Source organism: Brachyhypopomus gauderio, chromosome 3 (genome assembly GCF_052324685.1).
Source record: "Brachyhypopomus gauderio isolate BG-103 chromosome 3, BGAUD_0.2, whole genome shotgun sequence".
NCBI lineage: Eukaryota > Metazoa > Chordata > Actinopteri > Gymnotiformes > Hypopomidae > Brachyhypopomus > Brachyhypopomus gauderio.
In genome coordinates, this window is record NC_135213.1 from 10,849,031 (window position 1) to 10,871,969 (window position 22,939).

At 40.8% G+C, this 22,939-nt stretch overlaps 1 protein-coding gene across 4 annotated transcripts; it reads right to left on the reverse strand.

Moving 5' to 3' along the window:
- Nucleotides 1-13: 13 nt before the first annotated feature.
- sema4gb (sema domain, immunoglobulin domain (Ig), transmembrane domain (TM) and short cytoplasmic domain, (semaphorin) 4Gb) lies at nucleotides 14-22,344 on the reverse strand. Of its 4 annotated transcripts, none has more exons than XM_076999457.1 (16): nucleotides 21,877-22,124; nucleotides 20,260-20,412; nucleotides 18,685-18,933; nucleotides 10,991-11,142; nucleotides 10,847-10,909; nucleotides 10,242-10,340; nucleotides 10,055-10,145; nucleotides 9,818-9,931; nucleotides 9,506-9,660; nucleotides 5,998-6,173; nucleotides 4,657-4,795; nucleotides 4,350-4,572; nucleotides 4,080-4,195; nucleotides 3,721-3,875; nucleotides 3,501-3,562; nucleotides 14-3,244 (listed from the first exon to the last, which is right to left on the reverse strand). In XM_076999457.1, the coding sequence occupies exons 3-16, from the start codon at nucleotides 18,821-18,823 to the stop codon at nucleotides 2,277-2,279; spliced, it is 2,652 nt and encodes an 883-aa protein (XP_076855572.1). In that variant the 5' UTR covers nucleotides 18,824-18,933; nucleotides 20,260-20,412; nucleotides 21,877-22,124; the 3' UTR covers nucleotides 14-2,276. The 4 variants fall into 4 exon arrangements, with proteins under 4 accessions (XP_076855572.1, XP_076855571.1, XP_076855573.1 ...); XM_076999456.1 differs by having other exon boundaries at nucleotides 20,224-20,412; XM_076999458.1 differs by lacking the exons at nucleotides 20,260-20,412; nucleotides 21,877-22,124 and adding an exon at nucleotides 22,213-22,344.
- Between the last annotated feature and the right edge of the window lie 595 nt (nucleotides 22,345-22,939).

Below are 22,939 nucleotides of genomic sequence, written 5' to 3' on the forward strand. Positions count from 1 at the left end.
GGGTTCACAAAACTGAAGGGCATACTTTTAATCCTCCAATGCTTATATATATATGATTAGAAATTATCTTCACAGGAAAAGTATTTCTGTGATCATTTGACATTTTGTTTAATACTGATATAGGACGACACAACAGATGTGCAACAAGGTATCTTTTCCTACCACCCTGAAACCCAAGACACAAACCTACAAAAATATCCTCACTCCATATGTTCCACCAAAGTAAAACAAAACAAAAATAGGAAGCTTGATTTAAAACCTCTCATTAATGACTTGGGCTGATTGAAAATGAATATGATGTAATGAATATGAAAAACATAAGCCTTTCCTTTAAGCCTGGTATAATGTGAACAGTTATGAAGTGGTAAAGGGTCATAAACAGTTGCAAGGAAAATGAGTCACATTAAACAAGCTGCTGGAGGCTGAAGAATAAAGCAAGAGAAAAAAATGTGGGGGGAAAATCGAAATGCTAGAACTAGGTCTCCCTGTCTCCATTGTGAGTCGTCTGCTCAGTGTCATGAACAAGTTAGCCATATGTGGTGGTCCATTAGCTCTGCTATACAAAAAAAGACTCCATGCCAAGCAGTGCTGATGCTGTCAGCTAGGTGAAGCGGTGAGAGCCCTAGAGACGAGTGCAAAAGCTGATTCAGCAGCCGAATAAAAGGTTAGTGCAAAACAGGTCATAGTGTCATAGTGTATGTGCTTCACTACATACAGTACATCAGGTACACGAGAACTAGCTGTCTGCTCAAGTTCACTAATGCTGCAGATGAAATGCTAGCAAAAAATGCTTTATCCGATCTACAGAACTGTGTTTCACATGTAAGAGAACCACACATTTTAAAGACAGGATTAAAAAAGGCCTTCCTCAGAGCACTTATTCGACAGACATTAGTAGATCCAGAATATGAGCTTTCACGCTAATACCTAGGTAACAGTTTTAAGCTAAAAATATAACGTGAAGTTAACATACTCATTGATAAAATCACACAACAACTACATGTTTTTATACTTGTACTTGTATGGTTGTACAAGACTACTTAAAACTTGACATAAGATACAAACCCATGCCCTGTAAAAACCTATGGAGGATCTTGTACTGTGATATAGTGTACTTTATACTGTGCAGACTGTGAAATTACATCAATAAACTAAAGCTCAGAACTAAGGATAAAATGCACAAGGTAGACCAAGGAAACCTAGACCAAGGAAATTATTTTATAATTACAGCAATTTTGCTTCATGTGGCACAAGGCCAAGACAGGACACTTCAGCAGTGCTGCAGTGTCCTCTAGAAGGTACGTGAGGGGTTTTATGCACACACTGCTTCAGAATCCTCTCCTAACAATTTCATAGGTTTTTTTTTTTTATCTATGTAAATAAAATTCTGACACTCATCTTTATGGCCTCTGTACACCGTAGGATCTTTAAAAAAAAAACCAAACATTTGCACACTTGACAAAAAAGGTGGTAAAAATGGCAGCGATCAGCACAAAAGACAAATGGTATCCTCTTGATTTTGCACATACATGTTCCTGTGGACAACACATTGTTTTTGGTTTCATTTCTTCCTCCTACATGATCCTTTGGCTAAAGATTGCTGTTTCAATTTGGCACTCGAGTTCAGTTTTCCTGGATGTCTTAAGTCATGCTGTGAATGATTTTTTTATACAGGGATATCCAAAGAAGCACATCAGCTATAATCCTCCATTGTTGTGATTTCACAATCAATGCATGTCAATACAATTAAAGTAACAACATTGAAATGAGCGTTACATATGTGGCACATCGAAATTATTGTAAAAATTATTGTATTACATACAGTGTTCAATTATTTATGCTTTTATCCAATCTGTAGACACTGAAACGCAATATACCATAAATATAAATAAGAACATCTGGGTCTAAAACTGTGAACCGTAATCTGCAGTGTCCGGTTTCATTTTTTGTGTTTGCATGCTTATGCTCAAGAGTCATGCTGTTGGTCAGCAGTCCTTGGAGAATGCCATCTCTGTCTTAGGCAATTCCCCTACTAGTGTGGATGAAATAAATGTGTTTCACAACATAGTTCACAAGACCCACTACTTAAAAATAAAAGTTCAAAAAATTTGTACACTGCAGGTACACATTTGATATAGTGGAGGTGTACATCAGGATACAGTGCAAAAACAGCACAATACATACACCACCATGGGTATTTGTATTTGAATAAAAGAACAGGTAACAGTTCAGCTTCCCTTCTTGGGTGCCTGGTGTGTTAAACTGGGGAAGATAGGCTACAGAGAGCTCTCGTCTAGCTGTACCTCCAGCTGCGTGTGTTTCCTCTTCTCTAAAATCTTGTTGAGCTCTTCTGTGAAGGAATGGTAGAGAGGAGAAGTCATATCCGAGTCTGCCTGCCCCAGAAGAACATAGCTGTTTCCGTTCATCTTCCTCAAAACACTTGGCAAGGCAGATGAGAAGCCATTGGCATACTCTGCGTTTGGCAGGGGCGGTGGCATGGGGAGTGGCGGTGCAGGAGGGGGCTCCTCGCTAGGGGAGTCGAAACCTTGGCCGGGAACTATCTGCAGGAACTCTCCGTCCATTGAAGCTGCCCCACCGTGCTCGGTCCTCCCATTACAGTGGCTGGAGATGGTCTTCAGCTCCATGTGGGAGCTCCACTTTCGATCCGTCGGAGCAGTAACCAATGTCCCTTGCTGAGTGTACTTCCCACCACTAGGGGTGCTGTGCAGACAGAAGGTGATGTACAGCAGAACCACGGTCAGCACAAGGCACAGCCCACCTAAAACAGCCACCAGGGAGATGTACAAGGCCTCTTTGTGTCGGCTGGTTTGGGACTCCGGTCCGAAGGGGAATGCGACGGACGGGGAGTGCTCCGTGGGGCCTCCATGGGGCCGAGTGGGCAGCACACTGGCGGTGGTGAAGAAACTCTCGGGCAGAGCGGTCGGGTCTGTGGGCGGATGGAGCGAAGGTCTCGACACAGGCTGCACCCTCACCATGTAGCTGCGCACGGGAATCCAAACATCGTTCTCCACAGCGTAACAGCAGTAACGGCCGCTCTGTCTGCCCTGAGCCCCAACGATGAGTAGTCCGTCAGCGCCGGCCCGGTAGCCTCCATCCGGGCCGTAGCCTTGCAGCTGCTCTCCGTTCAGGGTCCATCGGGGAACCGCCAGATTGGAGCGGATCTCACACTGCAGAAGAACATCATCTCCTGCCATCACAGACCGAGTGCGCTGGGGCACAGAACCTGGCAGACAAAACATAAATACCAGCATTGCACCACCGTACTATATAAACACATAATCTCATTAACATTCATCAACATACTGAGTTATTTAGGTATTTGCATAGTTTTTACACTATATTCAACTGGAGACATATACAAAACATAACTATGGTCTTTAAAATCTAGGCTGGTGTTTGGCATTGAATAAGTGTCAGATGTAAAATGTGAGAAAGCTTCACTTTAATATCAGCCAAATCTTAGATACTAAGATACACACCATCAGCTGTGATGTTTTCACACCCTCTATTCCCCATCTGAACATCCTGGATTAGATTAGACCTGAAAAAGGAAACAGACAGCAGCTGCTCTCATGTCAAATTCTATTCCTAAGCAACGCATGACTTTTCCCATGGACAACCATTTACACAAATACAACATGTGTGTTTAAACTGATTGTGGTCAAAAGAAAAATAAATATTTAAAATCTTGGCCCTCACGTGTCCGGATAGGATGATATGTCAACACACTGTGTCCCGTTCCAGCCACACAGTGGGTCTCGGGCAAACACACACTCGTAGCACGATGTGTAGCGCACACACACGGAGAAGGGAAGCTGTACCACTCCGGACGATGCACTCACATACACACTCCTCTGTGCACCAAAATGAAACATCATAACACCTCCAAGGTCATCTACGTGCATCTTTATTGTGTCTCTATTATGCATCCGTTTCAGCATAATGGGGAGACAGGCCAAATAAGCACTTCTGAGAGTATAATAAGGTGCCGTTATATACCTAATGACAGGTGCAGCTTTGTAGTGTGAGCAGCAGGTTTGTGGCATCAGTTATTGTACCTGTTTATGTGAAAGAACTATGTTGTTTATGGGCTGTGGCTCCTTAAACAGCTGGAGTTCCTCAGTGATGTGCACCTGATCACCAACTGTTACAGCTTTATTGAGCCAGCCTTCATCTGTACTTGCATGAGCAAACACAGACACACACACACACACATAGAACGTACAATGTGCTTATACGATATGTAGTATGATATATTTATACTGTATATCAATAATATTCAACCTTGAATCCACTAATACTAAGAGTAGTGAAAGAGGCTAAGGCACCTGTTCCAATAAAAAGCACATTATAGGTTCTCCCATCCAAGGCTGTGACTTTCTGAACAGCAATCCTGGTGTAGTCAACACTCTTTTTGAACAACAGGGGTCGCCCTCCTATTGGTTGAATTTCTCTGGCCATCAAAGGGTGTCTCCTAACAAACATGAGCACGTTGTCTGGAAGGTCACGTGATGAATTTATGAGCTGAGCACGATGTTGATCCATTATACACTGGGGGAGAAAGAGAAATTGATATAGACTGAACATTTCCAAATTTTGGTTAAAGTCTGACTGATTTTAAAAAAGGACACTCACTGAGCCAGGCCTAGGTTCTGGAACATTCTCTGTGTACTCCCTCCATTTTGAGTCTTGGAGTTCCATGTAGGGCCCATCAAATGTAGCCTTGACATCTCTGAGGGAGTACTGGCAGACCGCAGATGTTTTAACATTTTTCCTGAGAGAGAGAGAGAGAGAGAGAGAGAGAGAGAGAGAAAAGAGGTGTTGGGCAGGCGACTACTTGTCAGTAACAGATAATAAACAGTTTCAAGTATAACCTGTAACTGCCACCATTGTCAAATTTCATGTATAACTCAATCACTGTCAAGAACATAAAGATGTCTGGTGAGTAAATAACGATTTTAGGTGTGTTTATTTAGTTATGTTGCAGAGTATATTAGAAGTGATAACGTATTCCCTGACATTTATTTCTTCTGAATATCATTTTCAAAGTATAATTGGTTTTACCATTGTTTGTTAATATATCATATTCATAACTGAATGATCACAACACTACTGCGCTTCATATAACTTCACATGAGTTCACATGACAACATTTACACATCACAATCCAAAATGGCTAGCCCAGGCAGTACTGACCAACCCTATTACTGTGAAAGTACAACGTAAAAGCTGGGCCAGTCTGAGTTACGCTCTCTCAGAGATTTACACAGTCTAAAAGGTCAGTCTGACAGGGTTTGACATACACTCACTGCCACCTCTTTTTAACCTCTGCTCCTACATATCTGCTGCAGTCCTTTGCACTCTCTTTCTGTCATGTGGGGAGCTGCGTATGTGGGCTGGTTAATGCAATGCTCCCTAAACCGTTTTTCTAAAAGCCTCTTCAATTATAACACCTCTGGCTGGTAATCCAACAGTACGTCACATTTTACAAGATTAACGTTGCCTCTGTTCACATCACATTAATGAGATAACATTGTGGGGCAGGGAACATCTTTTCCCATACCCTCTGGAATACGCCTAAAAGAGACCTCACATTTAACGCATTTGGCAGACGCTCTAATCCACAACAACTTACAATTTTCAATCATGTTACTGAGGTAGGTGTGTATGGTGCCTAAGGACTCCTAACAGCATAGCATAAAGCACTTACGCAGAGAAGGATTGAACCCCGATCCCCTAAAGGAGAGGCAGCAGTTACCCACTACACTACATTATCCACCTTATAAACCAGTATGCAGGATTTTACTGAAGATAATTCCTCATAAGCAAAAGCTAAGTAGGGAATCAACATACTCCACATACTCTATTAAGGTTTTAAATAGTCCCAATAACATATAATTTATCTTAAACAACCAGTTCTACCTCAGTGACTAATTCAAGGTCAATTGCATTATAAATGTGACCCATTTCTCTCACCATTCAAGTCCAAAAACAGCATAGAAGATGCTGCCATGCACACTAGCTCCTTCCAGCACAAAAACACTGCGTAGCACGTTGAACTGCAACTCGTACTCGGGCACGGAGCACACCAGACGCGCCTTCAGAAAGGACGTCCACTTCCTTTGGAGAGTCCTCAGACCTCCTATGTCACCCTATAAAATTTAGATGAAAAAGTGACATGTTTAAAGAGACGATGCTAATAATTTTCTTTTTAAAGAGATGGAATGTTGAAATACCATGATAAGAACAATGGCAAAATTAATGAATTATACATTCAAAACCTCAGAGAGAAAGGAAAGAGAGAGAGAGAGAGAGAGAGAGAGAGAGAGAGAGAGAGAGAAAATATCTTGACAAAGGCAATTACTGGGACATCTTTTGAAAGTAGGGGTGAGAGTAAATGTTTAGGGGCTGAGGGTAAAAGTTGAGGCGTACACTGTGCCTGTTTAAGCAGATTCACTCTAATTACATCCCTACCAAGTACAGTGCCTGCAGTGACTGCTGAGTGCTACAGTAACTCCCGACCCCCTGATTGTTATGCTGGAAAAATACAAAAAGTCTTGGCTCCAAAATCCTTCTTTGACCCAAAACAGGGGAGGGGAAGACTGAATATCGATTGTTTTCAAGGTCGTACAAATATATTTGCTACAATGTTTGAAATCTAAACAAATACCTGCTAGACAAGTTGTTACTTAAAACATGTAATGTAACAATAACAAAAATGTGAATCATTTAAGTTGGATTTTCTTTAGAGGAATAACCTGTGCATTGCATATGAAATTTTTTTTTTTTTGCAAGTTACCTTAATGTCAGTCATTACTTATGGGGACTATATTGATAAATGATGCAGCCTCGACATAGAGACCCAGTCTGCAGCACATTGTTTATTATGCACCATTGACACTTATTTCTGTGGGCTGCATTTGGAAGTGGACTAACTGTATTTACTAGGTAGGGTGTACCATTTTGGACCATTTCATAGGCCAGCGTTGAGCTAGATTGAGCCACAACAATTACTCTACTCCCACACTCACGAGGAGAGAAAGGTGTAGGAAAATGGTAGAGTCTCAGTGGAGGATTTTGCAAAAATAGTTTTAAAGCCCCTGCCTCATTATGAAGGAATTTCACCACCCCAGCGTTTCTTGGACCAATTCTCTAGTGAAGTAGGATTGTCTTTTCCAGGCCTTGAATCTAAACTTCTACTTTTTGAGGTACAGAACGTTATACAACAGACAAAAGTCTTTTTTCTCTCCTGAGTTGAGAAACTTACTGGAGGAAGATGTAATCCCCACACTGCATAATGTCTGCTTGAAATGATTTCTGCATTATGGCATCAGTGGTGTCAGTATGAGGCCTATTTTCTACACTTGCAGTTTGTCATTGGTCCTTAGAGGATAGTAACAGGGTCTCAGCTCGATAGTTGATATTGACCTGTGAAGCTGCACAAAGCAAATCCAGAGATATTCCAAATTATCGCAGAAGCTGCAGTCTGCAAAAACAACTGGAACTTCTATCTTTTCCATGAAATACTGCATACATCTCATACAATTTCTATAATAAATCTTTTACAATAAAGCATCCATTGGACTGTATTTTTTACTCATTTGCAAAACCCTTTCCTTGCTCCTGCTTGGTTTTTGTTGACAGATAAATTACGTCATTGATATCATAACACAAACTTGTCCTATTTTTCTGTCAACAGATTTGTTTATATTTTTATTTATTTATTTATCGGGGGTATTTTTAGAGATGGCCTCCATTTTTTATAGGTGTCTTGATTTCAGTCTCAGTTTGAACTGATTTGAAAGTATTTTTACTGCATTAATATCTTTGCTGTTTTCATAATAAAAAGAAGTATGAAGTAAATCAGGAATAATCTGTATGGTTTTGCAAACAGCAGTGATCCATCATTTTTATAACCTGCAGTGCTCTGACCAGTAGGGAACTGTCCCACTAAATTACTCTGTCTCTTCCTAATCAATAATACTGAACACACAGTATATTTTTACAAGGTATTTACTAGTTATGAACCAAGATGAATCAGAGGAAGCAACAGGACTAATATACAACTAAAATAATAATTTGTATTAAAACCACAATGTACGACTTTTGTGCAGCAAACCACAGTATAATCATTTTTATAATTTTGATACATATGGAATGATTGCCCTGTGTTTAAGCCATGTGGAGAAATGTTTGCAGTATTTCTTAAACCATACAAATTTGCTTCCTCTTACATTTCTCCCATCAAATAGCTTTTTTCACAATTCATAATCCTCTAAGAATTGGTACACAAAGCAACAGGCAATCCTTCTGGTAAAGTAGTTATGCCTACATTGAGCATTATGTTTGGGAGACCACTGTTTTGGACATGAGTTTGCGTCCAAATTAAGATAACAACATATGCTGTAAAACAGATTCTATCCAACTCCTGCAGTGCTGGAAGGTAACACTACATTGTAATGGCTAATCACAAGTTTCACATAACAGTTCCCTTAATAAATGCCTCAGACTGGTATGTCATTATGTGTGTTATCCAACAGATGCAAGAAAATTGGGAATCCCAACCGTGTAAAGGTCCTCCTTTCTTTCAGTCATGGTTATCCATTTTATTGTGTCTCATGACAAAATGGATTTGATTATAATGGACTGAAATCAACCAAAATGACCAAAGAAGTTACTGAAAGACGATCGGCAGCTTAATGCCAATTTAACATCACTCCAAAGTGTATGTAAAAATAGTTTATTTTCAGAACTTCTCAAGCCCTATCCTGCAAATGAAAACCTAGATTCAGAGATATGAGAAATGTTTGTGTGTGTTGGTGTGTGTAGAGGTGTTGATGAGTGCACGTGCTGTGTGTTCCCATAGTGTGGCCTACTTTGCTTTGGAATCCTCTGCTCTGCCAAAGCAGCCAGTGAGGGACCTGACCTGCTTCACAGAGAAGTGAGGTCTAACCAGCAGAGTGAAACAGTGGAGAATACTAACACAGCCAGAGCTGATGAGACTCCTAGTTTAGTGGGAGAGATTCAGGGCACAGTTGCAAAAGGAGGCATAATAAATAGACGAAATTAAGGTATGGGCTATAACAGCAAAAAGAAAAGATGGAGTGTGTGTGTGTGTGTGTGTGTGTGTGTGTGTGTGTGTGTGTGTGTGTGTGTGTGTGTGTGTGTGTGTGTATGGCTATGTCTATGTGCTTAGAGATTGAGGCAGGGTCTATGCTGCCTGGCAACAGTGCACACTGCAGAGCTCCCAAGAAGACAGACTGAAATGAGGGTAGTGTCAGACACATGTTATGGAGCCCTTTCACATCAACTGGACAAGCGTAATATGAATATTTAAAACCACATTTATACACAAAACAATTCAGAGAACACAAATATGTATGTTTATGTATGTGCTATTATGTCGAAGTCAAGTGTTTTAATAATCCTTTTAAATTGTAAGTTAGATTATAGCGAAATTCCCAAATGAGTATTAAGCCAGTACCTTACAGACTCTGGCCACTCTGGCTACTCTGGTTTGACTGGTGTAGGCGGTCTGCTCTTGGTTTCGTTCCGTGAAGAAGAAATAAAGTTTGTCATCGTCCCCAGTGGAGCTGTTGATGCTTTCCCTCAATAATGCTGAACCAACAAAGTCCGCCTCTGCAGAGAACACAGTAGGCTTAGCTGCCACACAGACAATAACCAAACAATTATGGTCTTTATAAGCATTGTACGCGGTAACGGTGGCCTTGTCTTATTGAGACATTAACTGCTTTAAAAGACTTCACAAATACTTTTGAGGGAGTTCTTTGCGTACCCAGCAGCCATCTTGTCGGAGCCTCGTCTGTCCTGAGGTTTGGGAAGGGGAAGTTGCGTCGAATGTCAGGGTTGCTTCGAAACTCGTACTGAGAGGCTGAGTACATCTCACCATCTAAAAAAGTGAACAGCACCTTAACATAGGTTCAGTCATGTCAGACACGCAGCAAAACAACTGTCGGGAGAAACATTTGCAGTTTCCAGTGACTGTCCAGTGTTCCAAATAGACGCTGCTTACCTACGATGAGACCAGTGTAACCCTTTGCTGGGTCATAAGGACATTTCTCCCTGCCTTCCTCGAAACGCACAAAGCTGAAACGCTCAACATCCTGGAAGGAACAACACAAAAGGATATCACATTTTGTCTGAGGTCTGCTGAACTCAGCCAGACATCATTTCAGCACAGCGTAGCAGGCTGGTCTCACGATGTATGCGCAGCGGGGGCGGAAGGCGTGGGTCCCGCAGGTGTAGAGGTGAGTCTCGTTATAACGGTCCAGGAACCGGATGTAATTGTAGCATTCTGTCTGTGGCAGAACAGCATTTAAACAATTACTTCATGTACACGGACTCTTGGAAATTACAAAAGTATAACTAGAAACAGGCCTACTTTTGGATGGCACTACAAATCCACCTATAAAACTCTCATTGGACGTTTAGAGGGACTGGCCACTGTGTGAATAGAATAGCATGTATGTTAAAGCTAAAACTTTAAGCCTTGAGCCACAGGGAGAATGAATCACTATGGAAGGCTCAATAAAGACTGCCGCTCTGTACAAGTTTAGCTTTGAGGATAAAATGTATATTCTTCGTACCAGTTTCCCGCTCCCAACATATGATTTTAGATCAATGAAGCCTTATTCAGTAGAGTTCATGGGAAGAAGTGGGTGAGATATAGCAAATGCGTGAGAACTAAACGAGCTTAAATTTGCCTCAGGTACAGTTGATATTTAAAGAGAACCCTATTGAGATGAGGAGCTGCAGGGGGAGACATTAATAGAGTTCAGCTCCATGTGGGAGTATATGACTATACCTGATTGTCTCTTCCTTTACTTAAGCACTGTCTTTTCTGCTCTGCAGATGCAGCCCAGTCAATCTGTTATGAAGACAGAAAAGTGAGCATCACAGAGGCGTGTAACAGTTACTCAAAGATACAGGAGCAAACGGCAGTACTCACAGCAGAGCCGTTGCGGGTAGCGGAGACATTAGCTAAGTCCAGAGCATACAAAGCCTCTCTGGCCCCCACATACAGTATCCCAGCTCCTTCCTCAAGTAGCAGAGTGCTGTAGTTTATAGCTGAGCCATGGAAATGATTACACCCCAGGAGTCCTGCGAACAGTCCCAGACCCAGTTAAAAAATAAGGACTCACATGGCCAAATGGTGTCAACAACATAATGGCACACTTGCACCAGATTGGTCCAAACAGTGTCAGAACTCAGGGGGGGAATTTCTCAGAGACGAACGAAGAGATGATCTGCGCCACAGCTGATCACACAACTGAATCCGCCAATAAATGAAAGAGGATCAGGTGGAATCTCCAAAGCCAGAGCTCTAGTAGCATTACCAGGAGGACTGGAACAGCACTCATAAAGTGCAGAGAAGAGGAAGAAGATGTTTAATCTGCATCGAGATGACTCATGCTCATTTTTAAACCTTTTTTTTTTGCCTTACCTCAAACTTGAACCATCCATCCCACACTCTGCACTGCCACAAGCACTGATCCACAATTCTAGCAGAGGACCCACAGCTCACTGAGGCGAGACCAAACACCACTCTTCCACGCTTTAAATACACTCAGTCAAAACTGATTCAGTTTTCATCAATAAGGCTGAGCCAACAAGGAATATGAGACAAAATAACTATACAGACATAACCTGTAGATGTGAATTTATAAAACACTTATTATCATTATTATTGACAGGCAGAAAACAACTTCCTGCAACTTGCTGGTCCAGTCTATTTGAAATATTCATACAGCATATGCCACTGCACATTATATGTTTAAATAATATTTAAAGACACACTTGTATTGTGAGAGTGACAGAAGCTGGCAGTATCAGGCCATGTGATGTCCCTCAAACACCCCCCCCCCCCCCCACCTCCATCTTCCCATTACCAACACCCCTCCCCCATACACCATTTACTTAATAAGCCACTAAAACCTCTAATTCTCCACAATGCAAGCATGTTAAAGCTTTGGCACTGCAGTGGAGCTGAACAAAGAGAGGTGGTTCTAGGCAGCAGTCTGGTGTGATCCGTCCTGACGTGCAGTGGTCAAAAGACAAACATAGGACTGCCGGCCCACACACACCCACATACACATACCCACAGCAGCACAAGCCAAAGATGCAAAAAAGTCTAGAAATTATTTAAGACCTTAAACCATAAAGCAACCCGTGTCTGTGTTTTTCTGCACAAAACTCAAAGCCCCTGGTAAATGATAAAATTAGAATGAGAGAGTCTTTGATATAACACAATGTAGCCATGTTTGAACAGGGGGCTGACGCACTGGTGAACATGTCCCCAGGCCCTCATACAGAATGTCCTTGGACCTGCATGGTCCTGGAACACTGTTAAAACACACACAGACAAAACCTAACTGTCCTCATCCCAAATACTGATCTCATGAACCTCTGGGCAAAAGGAAGGACCACATGACAAAAACACTGACTTATTTTTTTAAATATTGATTTTTTTTTTTTTTTTTTCAAAAATGAAAAATGTGACAGAATGTGAAAGTGAATATATTTCAGATTTATTTATAATCTATTGCAGGATATTTTCATGTAAATGGTCAATTTGTATCCTTTAAAGCAAATGGAAAAACTGTTTTAATACAATAACAAATGAATAATATAGCCGCAAGCGGCGATTGGCGGGTTCACACACCAATAGGCATTTTGGCCTCAATAGGCAAAAGGAAGCCCAAAAGGTCCTTTAGACCTAAAAGTGAAAAAAAGCTGTTTGGGTTTGGCCAGTGTGTGCTCTACAGATGTAGAGTGTGATGACATCAGCGTGTGTCAGAAAGGGAGACACAAAAATAGCACATCTGGCTAGAGCTGCATCTATGTGAACAGTATAGGAAGGCCTGCACTTGTCTATACATGATTGGGCCTCTATATTACTGACAGAGAGAGATTGAGGGAGCCAGAGACTATGCTTTGTTATTTCACTCCTTGTACACGTAGCACGCCTAACATGACTGCCTGTGTATTCAAAGTATGAATGTAGTCTGCAAAGCCTGGCATGACTGACATGACTGGCATTACTGACATAACTGATATGACTGGCATGACTGGAATGACATCACTGGCATGACGAACAAAATTAACATGACTGATATGACTGACATGACTGTAATGATTTGAAGATTTGACTGACAGGACTGATATGACTGGACTGAAATGATTGGCATGACATGACTTACATGACTGGCAGAACATGACTGGCATGACTGACATGACTGATATAACTGACATGACTGGACTGGCATGTCTGATATGACTGACATCACTGGTATGACTGACATATACTATACATATACTATAGATATGCATACAAACTATACATACATTTAGGTAGAAGTGTGTGTGTGTGTGTGTGTGTGTGGTAGTATATGTATTCAAACTATGACAACATATACTAATACATACATACATAAGTATACATAGAAACTATACATACATATAGGTATAAAGGTGTGTGTGTCTGTGTGTTTGTGTGAGAGAGAGACAAAAAAGAAGCCAAATGTCAGTTTGTATGAGCATCTGTTAGTCACTGGGATATGGGTGGGTATGGCTAGAGAAGTGTCATTGTGAATGCTATAGGAAGGCCTGCTTGCTCCTGTATGTGTGTGTGCCTGGTTAATAGACACAGAGAGATCTAGGTAGCCAGAGCAATGTTTACTTAGGGCACAGAGATGGGAGGGGGAATGTGGGTGAGAGTGTGAGAGAGACTGAGAGTGTGAGTTTCAGCTTGCGTGCGTGTGAGAAGGAGAAGGTGACAGAGGGACTTTACATGCATTTTTATGCATTGTATATAATACTGCACTGTAGAGCCATACAATAACCAATTTAGATGAAACTTGACAAATTTGTTCAGGATGGGATTCTGAATGGGCTTGTGCATTTTGGCCAGAATTGGATAAAATATGAAAGAGCTTTAAGAATATGAATATTATATGTATTGATGCTGTCCATTAAAAAATTTTTTAGCAGGTATAAGTGTCCTCAAATCCAAAATCTTTGGATTGTTTTTTGATTTCACACTCTGTAGAGTATTATAAGACTTTGCTTGACATGATAGTATGAAAATCCTAGGAGCAGTATGAAAAGTGATGATTTCAAACTATTATTAACTGTAAATAAACTGTGCATTTTTTAATAGGACATGTAATGGGAAAGTTGTTCGCACTACTGCAAGGAATCAAAAGAGTCCAATTGCATGTTCCCAAGTGGAATTATGTAGGGGATACACTTGCTTTTTTTGCAATAGCGCCCCCCAGTGGCCAATCGACACCCGGCTGGATTATGTCATAGGGGGCGTGTACTTGTCCACACCCAAGAGGTTTCGTGCAGATCGACCAATGGTAAGCCTGTCAAACGCGTGCCGATCACTGATTGGCCGATTACGTCAGCCATTTTGGAAGTATGGAGTGTCTGCTTTAGGACCTGGTTCCCAGAGGCCCATAGATGATGTCTGCCAAGTTTCATGTGGATCGGCCAATCTGAGTGCATGGGGCAAATTTTTGCATGTTATAGCGCCCCCTAGCAGGTGAGGTATGGCAACCTCTGCGAGCTGCCCCAGACCCTCACAGGGAAGCTGTCTGTGAAGTGCCATCTCATTACATGCAAGTTTTCTTAAGTTAGAGCTCCATATGCGCAAAATTTACTATTGAATTTACGCCCCCTCATTTGATTGGCTTATACTGACTAGGTAGTGAAGAAATTAGCATTTTTGTTGGATACATTTTAAAGTTCAGACTCTTCTGAACGTTTTGATACCACATATGTGCATGTATGTGAAAAATCCAGGGACTAGTTCGCGCTCAAAGATGTGTGTGATTTTGCACATTATGCAAATTAACTCGAAATCTAAGTGGGCGGAGCTTAATGGTTGTATATTAATTGTCCTATTGAATTTAGTCAAGGAATGTATAGGAACTGGAATTTTGGTTCTAGGACTTACGGTGTAGGAGATATGGACAAAAAGTCAATATGGTCTGCTATAGCGCCACCATCAGGCCAATTTGGGTCCCTGTATGGGAATCTGGTCCTTGGAGTTAACTGAACCTTTTTGCCAAGTTTGGGGTTTCTAGGCATTACGGTCTAGGCTGCACAATACGTTTTAGGTCAAAAAATGGGACAAAGAATAAGAAAGAAAAATCCTAACAATTACAATAGGGTTCCCACACTATGTGTGTGTGAACCCTAATTACAAAAGAAGCCATCTCAAACATTAACCAGAGTTAAACATGCAAGTCATGGAAGCAAAATACTGTATAGAAACACTCTAGGTTAACTCAGCAATCAATTCCTCTGAAAACCTTTTTCTGTTTGTTTGTGCTTACGCGTGCATGCTAACACAGTTGCTGATAAATGTGGGCTCGAGCATTCAGGCTTCACCCTGACCTTTGTTCCGAAATGGTGAAACGTAACATGTGCACACAAGTCGAGTAAACCAGTGTGACTGCATGTGGGCGTGTGCACCCCTCCACCTCCGCTCTGGTGCTATTGTTTTGTTTCTAGTTTGCTTCAAAAATTGCACCCACTATTGTTTTTGTTTCCCTACACACCTGTCTCTCTAAAATCTGATCTGCTCCTGGGACAAGCACGTTCAGCACGGTGCACTGCACAACCATGTCTGTCTTCAGCCACTTCACATGTCATTGAGGATGTGGGCTTAGTGTGTGTGTGTGTGTGGGCTTAGTGTGTGTGTGGTTGTACATGTACATGTGTCCGTGATGACTCACTCTATCCCCTTGTTCCAAACAGAGCCCAGGAGGGCGGACTAGGCAGTTGTGTGTGCTGGGACCCACCATCACAATAGTGACATGCCTAAAAACCGCCAGCAGCATACCTAATGAGTACTGTAGAGGTGTACTCATGCTCCGACACTGGGGACGCGCCACACCATGTACTCAGTAACATCCCGCAAATGTTACTGTCAAAAACATAAGCAAATGTTTACCCCTTTTACATGAATAAATCCCCATATAATTCATACAAAAAATGAAACACTCCATACATATTACTGCATCATTTTGTGGGTACACCAGTTAAGATTTGAGCCTTCAACCTCTTGGCAGTCACTGCAGAACATCTTTTCAATACTCTTTACACTTCAGGCTCCTTTATACTACACGTGCCACTCTGAAAAACACTTGGGCATGCTTTTTTTTCAAATCCTAAACAATTCTTGTAGAACCTGAAGACAGGTATGTTTTTTCTGCTTCAAGGGTTGAACAAAACGGGCGCCTTTATTAATTTCGCAAACAACATTTCACAGCCGCTGGTGAGAATTGTGAAAGCTAATTGTAATCTGAAAAAACATCTCCCCAGGAAGACAAAATATCAAAATCAAATGAAGCTGATCAATCATCAGAAAATAAAGGCTTTTCTCAGATCTCACCGTCCTTACACTCAGATCGACATACAGATCTTCTCTTACTCTAGTGGCCCAGTTCTTGCTATTCATAGAGGAGTCTTATCAGACAATCCTGAAAACAGTGAAAAAACATACACAGGACATACAATAATCATGTTTTAACTTTAGATCAGCTACTATAATCAGAAACAGGATTCATCTCCCAAGACCTCCCCTGCTCATCTCCCCTGCTTGTTACTCCAGACAAGTTATGGATAAATATTTAATATTCCATTGCAACATTAGTTCAGGTCTGCTAGGCACTACAGCAGACAATCTGGAGCATGGGAGATATCACTAAACCCAGAGACCTCAAGAACTGAAATTCATACACACACACACACACACACACACACACACACACACACACACACACACACACACACACACACACACACACACACACACACACACACACACACTCCATAAACTCTCTGTCCTCAAATGTAGGTCAAGGACATCTTAAACATGAGGGAAAATAAGATGATCTGAAAACATAGAATCACTCATCAAGCTTTTAATATCATTATCAGTTCAATACTATGTAGTCTTCTATTGCATATCAAGTATTGTGGTAATATCCTAAATTCAATTTAATATTAACTGTTGAGCTAATTGTATTGTCTTGGATGACACTTCATTGGATTAATGAAAGTAAGGCAAATTTGCTGTAATTGCTTTGATGTTTCATTGTCCATTTACTCTTTACATTTTGATTACTTACTCAACCATGTAGTATACGTATGATCGCATGTGCTAGGCTAACTTAAACATAATCATTTATTTTGATTGACAAGGCACAAATGCTACCCATTTGAATAGATCTCTATTGACTTCATGGACCGAATATCCTGACTGAATAAATGCTGTATGTTCTCTAGATCTCCGTTCACATTCATCTTCATTGCTATAGCTGTAAGGCTTATACACAGTGAACAGGCAGCAGTTGGAGAGTCTGGAGATTTAGTAGAATGTTTGGCTTTATCCCAAACTAGGAACGTTATTCCGGCTTAGCTGGTATTTACCCATCACTCAGCACAATTTTGTGCGTGTCAGATCACAGCTGTTTGTTCACTTCCACCAATGTTCTTTTCGTGCTTACACTCCTGAATGTGTGGATGCACAGCAGACTTTGAACTGTTACGTGGGTCCAGCAAGAGCCGTGTGAGCTGCAAGAGCCGTGTGAGCTCACCCATCCAAATTATCGCAATCAGGTGTCCAAATCACTTCCATGGCCACAGGTGTATAAAATTAAGCACCTAGGCATGCAGACTGTTTTTTACAAACATTTGTGAAAGAATGGGTCGCTCTCAGGAGCTCAGTGAATTCCAGGGTGGAACTGTGATAGGATGCCACCTGTGCAACAAATCCAGTCCAATTTCCTCGCTCCTAAATATTCCACAGTCATCCGTCAACTGTATTATAAGAAAATGGAAGTATTTGGGAATGACTCAGCCAGTGGTGGGCCACGTAAACTGATGGAGCGGGGTCAGCGGATGCTGAAGCGCATAGTGCGAAGAGGTCACCAGCTTTCGGCAGAGAGGGGGGATTATTGTGTGGGGTTGGTTTTCAAGAGCTGGGCTTGGTTCCTTAGTTCCAGTGAAAGGAACTCTGAATGCTTCAGCATACCAAGACATTTTGGACAATTCCAGGCTCCCAAATTTGTGGGAACAGGATGGCATGTTTGTCTGGTGCAGATTAACTTGACTGGCCTGCACAGAGTCCTGACCTCAACCTGACAGAACACCTTTGGGATGAATTAGAGCCAGGCTGAGAGACTGAGAGCCAGGCCTTCTCATCCAACATCACAATGTGACCTCACAAATGCACTTCTAGAAGAATGGTCAAAAATCCCCATAAACACACTCCTAAACCTTGTGGACAGCCTTCCCAGAAGAGCTGACGCTGTTCTAGCTGCAAAGGGTAGACCAACGTCATATTGAACCTTATGGATTAGGAATGGGATGTCACTTAAGCTCATATGTGAGTCAAGGAAGGTGAGCGAATACTTTTGGTAATATAGTGTATTATGATGGATTAATGCACAATCTTTGGATTTCAAAGTTAAACTATAACAAAGTTAATGGGGATTAATAAAACTTGCATTGCTGGCATATTATGTGCATAAATTTAATTTCCCACTCAGTGATGTTTCAAATCCACACCATGCAGTAATACTGCAATTATTATTATTATATAGGCTTATTTAATGAGACTGATCATACCGTTGATGGGCACAGTGATCCTGGGAATGACGTCCAGCTCAAGCAGAGGCCCAAAGGGGAAAGCCCACAGGATGGGTGTGAGACAGCAGAGAAGAGTCAGTGAGATGGGAGACCGTTGAAGCTCCACAGTCACAGCCATAATGTTAGTACAGATGGGGCTAAAGTCCTTTCAGATCCTTCTGAGACCACGAGATTTTCAGCAGTGCTATTACTGGCTGCTAAGTCATCTTCCTGCTGTCAAGTTTCATTCTGTATAGAAAAAAAACAAGAAAAATAATAAATAATTAGTTATAATCAAAGATGAGTTCACAAGAAAATGAGTCACACTTGGACGCTGTAGCTGTCATTTGAGGATCGGTTATTGAATGTCATATGCCATTGCCTAGCTACGTAAGTAAGAAAATGTTTTCCCAGTGAATGCAATGAGCAATCACACTACAAAGCATTAAAAAGGTCATGACTGAAGATAATTTAAGCTTAACCCTTTTCGTGAATTGTAGTGATTTGAGTAATTTCGTCATCATTTTATTTTCATTTCCATTGCATTTTGTACTCTCTAAAAACTGAACAGAATAGTGTTTAATAATGATTAATTTCTCTGTAGATTCATCTTTCCTCCATATACTTTTCACATATTCATATTATGGATGATGTCTTATGCTCAGCACTGCATGTCTTGGTCTGGGGGACAAGGGTAGTCTTAATGTCACCCTTAGACAATCAAGGGAGCTAGGGGTACACAGAGGTGAACCCGTTGGCTCAAACACCAAAATCTATTTACATACCAGACAAATCTGGTTTAGTTGTATCTGGACTCATTCTGAATTGGGACACATATATTAGTTTTGTCCACAGATTGAAGTTTAAAAATTTAGGTTTTAGAACAAGGTTGACGGGTCAAATTATTTATTCTCAATATCAAAAGGTTTGCATTTACCACTAAAACTTGCTTACTCCTAAAATAAAATCTCAAAATGTATAATTAATTGTTTAAACACTGCAGACAGAGATAAAAGAATAATTTCTGATAAGGCCATCTGTCCACCAAACCAAAAACCTATTTCCACATGGCCTTTAAATACAGTAACCAAATTGTGTGCTTTTATGGCTTGTGAATTCTCCATCTCAGAGCACTAATCTAACTACATCATGCTATTGGAGGATATTATAAAGTATTATCAGGTCACCAATAATAATCATTAATACTGAGATTGCTGACCAGAAATACCCATATGACAAGACAATTAAAACATTATTAAATAAATAACTGAACAACAACATACTTTATTTTATGATGTGCATATTTGGGGGATTTGCATATCTAATTGCACTTTGAACATTAACATTTAACTTCATTAAATCAAGACGAGTTTGACTTGATTTAAGTTAAATAGGCTTTCGGAGGAGACAATTACGCAGTTTTGGAAATTACAGTAGATATGGGCTTCTGCTAAATCAGGTGAATGTAAACAGGACTGTGGCCACATGAGTGCTAGTTCTATGAATGTTTCTGTCTGTTTGTGACTGTGTTGATTTTACCTTTACGTCTGGTCCACTGCCGTACTCAAAACTAACCTGCCAAGCAGTCACTCCTGACTGATGTTTTAATGATTTAATGCAATTCAGGAAGAAGTGCAATCTCCCAAATAATGTGAGGTTCACTGAAATCTACTGAATTATGTAGAACTGAACCTGCTCCCATGATGAAGGCCTGGAAAGGAGACTGACCTGAAATAACACACATAGATCATGCATAATTAACCACCAGGACCAGCGTGGGATGTACTGCTGTGGATTACAAGGGAAAGGTTGATATTTCAAGATATAATCTCATGTTTCACTTGTCTGTCATACACTAAATGTGTACTGACCTTCTTAAGGAAGATAATCCCCCACACAGCTCAAAGGAGCTGAGGAGTCCAAGTGTATAGGCACAAGCCTCCAAAACAAAAACAATGTATGCCTCCAATACAGCATTGTATGTTTTTGTGGTGAATTATCCCAGCAAAAGGTCTAAAATAATTTTTCTGCAATCTCTTGAAGATGCTGGCTTAAAACTGCATTTTTAATGTAGGAGCAGCTCCTCCTACACAATTCATTCTCTTAACAAGAAAATATGGCTACAGCGTTTCTATTAACATCAGCAGCCAATCTGTTTTCAGAGCATCTGCATTAATCCCAGCAGCATAAGAAACAGAAATATACTGATTCAAAAGAGAGATTCATAATACCACAATGTATCTTACACAAATATGCCACTGCTTTTGTGTATTGTATGCCATGGACGTTGTGTTTCATTGCCTCCCAAAAATATTAAACTATATATTTACTAAAAATGATGAAACCAGGCACCAACAATATTAAAAAATACACATATGTTTTATGGAATTGGGCCATTATACAATATTGGTGTGATTTCACCATTCTCATTAATAACATCTAAGCATGACAAGAACTACAGTTTACAATCAGCAGCTACCCTGTTAGACCCAATGCTTTACAAGCCTGGATGGCAACTATGTGATTATTAACGAAATTAATTTAATAAATCTGGCTGGCTAAAAATAGCTTTCTTGCACTTTTTGACAGGCATTCTTATGCCTTTACAGTTAACTTGCCTATTTTTTTACATATTGTTTTGCAGTTTGGACCGTCAATCAGCTTGGACTGTTTAATGAAAACAGTGCCAAAACATAGGTTAGCCTATAGGGAACACTCGACATTCCTTCAGCACAATACAGAAAGTGACCAAAAAGACACTTGCACTTTAAACCCCATATAGATTATTAAGTTAAAAGATGATGAAATGTCAGAACGGATTATGTCATCACTTCAATAATAGGCTATTTAATAAACTACGATTGTATATGACCTAAATAGCAATAACTGACTAGTTACCGCACGCACAAAGCTAAATGAACTAAAGTTTCGCGCAGAAATAACCCAGAAAACTCCACGTGTACCGTCTTTTTGTGTGTATTGCATTAGGCATGATTCCACACCACTGCGGCAATTTAAAGGGCACTTCCATCACACTTTACAAGTCACCTTCACCTGCGTGTTTTTTAGCTCAGTAAGATTATTGTGGAACACTGGCAGTGATTTAAGAGCGAATCAAACATCTAAATGCATCTTACATAGATCCCGCTACACAAAAACTAACAACATGCATGCGTTTCCCAGTTACTGTACCTGCCAGCCTGCATCCAACGGCAATGGTTAATGCAGTGTTTCCGTATAATTCTTTGTTGAGTCCTCTAGAAACCGATCGCCTTTCCGTAACCCACAGCAATATCCGTTGTACCGTAGCGCAACTACATCGGATTCCCTGTCCCAGGTGAGGACACGCCTGTAGAGACACACTGAGTACCTCCGCCGCTGCCCCCCGCCCCTCCTGGCGTTTCCCTCATGCTGCTTAGGCGATGTAACACTGAGCTGCAAAACACAGCTAACTTAAACAAGCATATCTAGGTATTTCTAGAAATCGCATTTGCCTCACATCAATTAAAAGGTCAGATGTTAACTTACTGTTTGCATTAACTGAATGTGTAACTGTCCATCTGGATTGCACGCTTTTTGGCAACCTATTAAAAGGATGAAACAACCGCCTGTCTCCGTATAGGGTCATTAGGCATTAGTCTAATTAATCAGTTATTATTTCACTGTGTCGGCCAGCCTACTTGGAACTATGTTTTATGCCTGCTCCTGTAACTCATTTCTATAAATGTGCGTACACTCTCGCGCGCTCCTTGTGCACGCTCACGCATCCTTCATCTTGACTCGGTCGCCATCTAAAGGTTGAATTGTGGTACGCAACGCCACCTATGTAGGCAAATATATGGAGTCAAATCCGATTCAAAATTAGCGAGCACGGAAAATGGCGCGAGGAAAACTGATCACTTGCGCAAGCAAATTATACTACCTGCGAGCAAAAATTCTATCACGTGCAAGGAGAGGGCTGAGCAAAAATACTCTTGCACACGGAGAGAGCTTCCTCAAGGCTCAGTTATATTTTCGTGTCTGACAGAAAGCATTCATATGTGACGCGTCACATTCTTTGCAGTGTTCTCCGAAACAATATGTGGTAGTATAAAGAAACAGCTCTTAAAAACAGGGGATTGAACATATTTACCTGACGAATTTTAATGTTGCATTGTGTTCCAGGTTTGAAAAGTGCTGGAATTTTGGCTAAAGTACTTAAAAATGCCTGAAACTGTAACTATATTTCATTTCACAACAAATAGCTATCTGACTG